Source organism: Orycteropus afer, unplaced genomic scaffold (assembly GCF_000298275.1).
Source record: "Orycteropus afer afer isolate SDZICR_OR568_19922 unplaced genomic scaffold, OryAfe1.0 scaffold00744, whole genome shotgun sequence".
In the NCBI taxonomy this organism is placed as follows: Eukaryota; Metazoa; Chordata; class Mammalia; order Tubulidentata; family Orycteropodidae; genus Orycteropus; species Orycteropus afer.
Window position 1 is genome coordinate 26,509 of NW_006922331.1, and position 2,297 is coordinate 28,805.

The 2,297-nt window shown below is 59.1% G+C and overlaps 1 protein-coding gene across 1 annotated transcript in view; it reads left to right on the forward strand.

Annotated features, from left to right (window-relative positions):
* CABIN1 (calcineurin binding protein 1) overlaps positions 1-2,297 on the forward strand; it is a gene marked incomplete at its 5' end in the record, with an annotated part of 148,772 nt that overhangs the window by 25,078 nt on the left and 121,397 nt on the right. The window contains 2 exons of the mRNA XM_007957396.1: positions 743-873; positions 1,699-1,762. Coding sequence (XP_007955587.1) covers positions 743-873; positions 1,699-1,762 — 195 coding nt within the window. The remainder of the gene's footprint in view (positions 1-742; positions 874-1,698; positions 1,763-2,297) is intronic.

Genomic DNA, 2,297 nt, shown 5'->3' on the forward strand with positions numbered 1-2,297 from the left:
GGAGGGTTGGGGAGGAGGGAGGGATGAGGAGGTAGGATGGGGAGGAGGGAAGGCTGGGGAGCAGGGGTGGGGAGGAGCCAGGGAGGTGGGGTGGGGACGCTGTGTCTGAGGTGCCAGGATCTGCTGCTGGTTTTTTCTAACGGATGAGAAAACAGAAGTGCAGAAGTAAGTAGGGGCTCAAGGGAGTGGTTGGGGCATTGACCAGCCTGCCCAGCCCCCGAGATCCTCCCTCCAGGTGTCTCCCACCGAGCACTCATGGGGTCTGTGAACTTCGGGGCTCCGGCCTCTTCTGCTATGGAAGACAACATGCTGACCAAGGGGTGCAGGGTGGTCATTCTAGCTGGAGGCCCGGAAGGGGGAGGAGCTTGGTGTTGCAGGTCCTTGGGGCCATGGGGCCAGCCTTCCATCACATATGGGTTCTGCTGGGATGTTGCTAGGACTGCCTGGACCTCCCGAGGCCTGGCCTGGCCCTGTCTCCTGGCAGCTCTGCCCTTAGGCCTTTCTGCCTGGAGCAGTGTGGCATGGTGGGAGGAGCCACACCATGTCCCCTCACAGGCCAGGCCGGGCACAGTTGGCGTTCTTCCCTTCTCCTGGTCCTATTCCAGGGTCAGTCCTCATTCCTCTTCATGTGATGGTCGCTGTGATGTGGGAATGGGTGGCAGGAAGAGCGGTCCTTGTAGCAGTGACATCATCTCCGTCCTGGTGGTGGCTCCCACCCTGACCCCCTGTGCCTGCCCCGTAGGACATGATGCTGATGTCCCTGTCCTGCATGGAGCTCCAGCTGGACCAGTGGCTGCTCACCAAAGGCAGAAGTTCTGCAGGTGTGACACCGTGCCCTGTGCTGGGGCTGCTCTCAGAGCCCCTGCAGCCGGGGTGACGGGGTGGGGAGGCCCTTGCACTCTGCAGTCTAGTGGCCGCTGAGCCCTTAAGGGCACCAGGGCTGGTTTCTCCTGTCATTGGGGTCGAAGGAAGTGTGATGTGGTTTTGGAGAGACCACTTGACACATGTGTCCTGTCATTTTCCCAGATGTTGTCATCAATGCACCTGTGTTACAGTATAGGGGGAGCCCCTTGATCCCGGAGGGGAAGCATCAGGACCAGCAGAGCCAGAGGTGGGGTTGGACAACCCCCACTCCGCCTGCTTCGCCATCCTGACACCAGCCATTCCTCCCACGGCTCCCAAGTTCTCTGCAGGGTTCAGTAACTCATTGCAGCAGCCCCACAGACCTCACAGACCATCCTCACGGTCACAGGGTTTATTACGGAAATAACAGGCCACAATGAGGGTCTGGATCAGGAATGGTCAAAGTCAGAAAGGTTCCCTGGGGCAGCAAGCCCACCGCCCGTCAGGGCAGGATAGTGCTCCCAGCTCCCCTCAGCTGTGCTGGAAAGCAGGCCTTGCCCTTGGCTAGCAAGCAGGCTGGTGCTTCTCAAGGCCTTGCTGGGCGCTCTTCGCCGCACCTGCCTCCTCTCGGCCACTCTTCCCCTCTCCTCCCGCCTGAGCCTGCCCCGTCTTGCTCTGTGCCTGGCCACACCCTCCCTCTCCCTTTGGTCACACCTTCCCTCCACCTCAGCCGTCCCTGCCCCTTCCTGGCCACGCCCTCCCCGTCCCAGCCACACCCTCCCCCTCCCAGCCACACCTGCTCCCTCTGCCCCTCTGCATGTTGCTCCACTACTAACCCGCCCGGCTCACGCCCAGCTCACGCCCAGCTCACGCCCAGCTCACGCCCAGTGTAGCAGCAGCTTTCCGCCAGTTGCTGCAGGCCCTGTTGCAGGGCTCCTCCAGGCCTCTCACTGTCTTCAGCATTACAGCCCTTGACATGGGTTACTGTTCTAGAAGATCGATTCCATGTGTCCTCTCTCTCTGCTGCTTCTGGCTTTCCTCATGCTGTCTCTCCAGAAGCCTCCCTGGGGTTGGCTGCTTATAGAAGAAACACCTTGTCAGTTTCGAGGCCTGGCCTTCCCAGCAGGACCAGGAACTGACCAATCCCCTCAGGGACAGACATATCACTCAATTTCCATAGTAATCTGGTTAATATTGGCCACTTGACAGGGCAGACTGCAGCCCAGGGTTAGAGAAAAAGCGTTGGACTATCAAGTTGTTTCCAGCTTACCCAGGAAGTGTCAGTCAACCTAGAAAAAAGAAACCATCCTTTAGGGTAAAACCAAACTGGGAGCCCCAGTCCCCTAAACAACTTGGACAAGGTAATGCCTCAGGGCTTAGGGGAAAACCTCTTATGCTGTTTGTTTGAAGTCCCGAGGCAAAGGGCTACCTAAAGGGCATCATGTGACCACGCC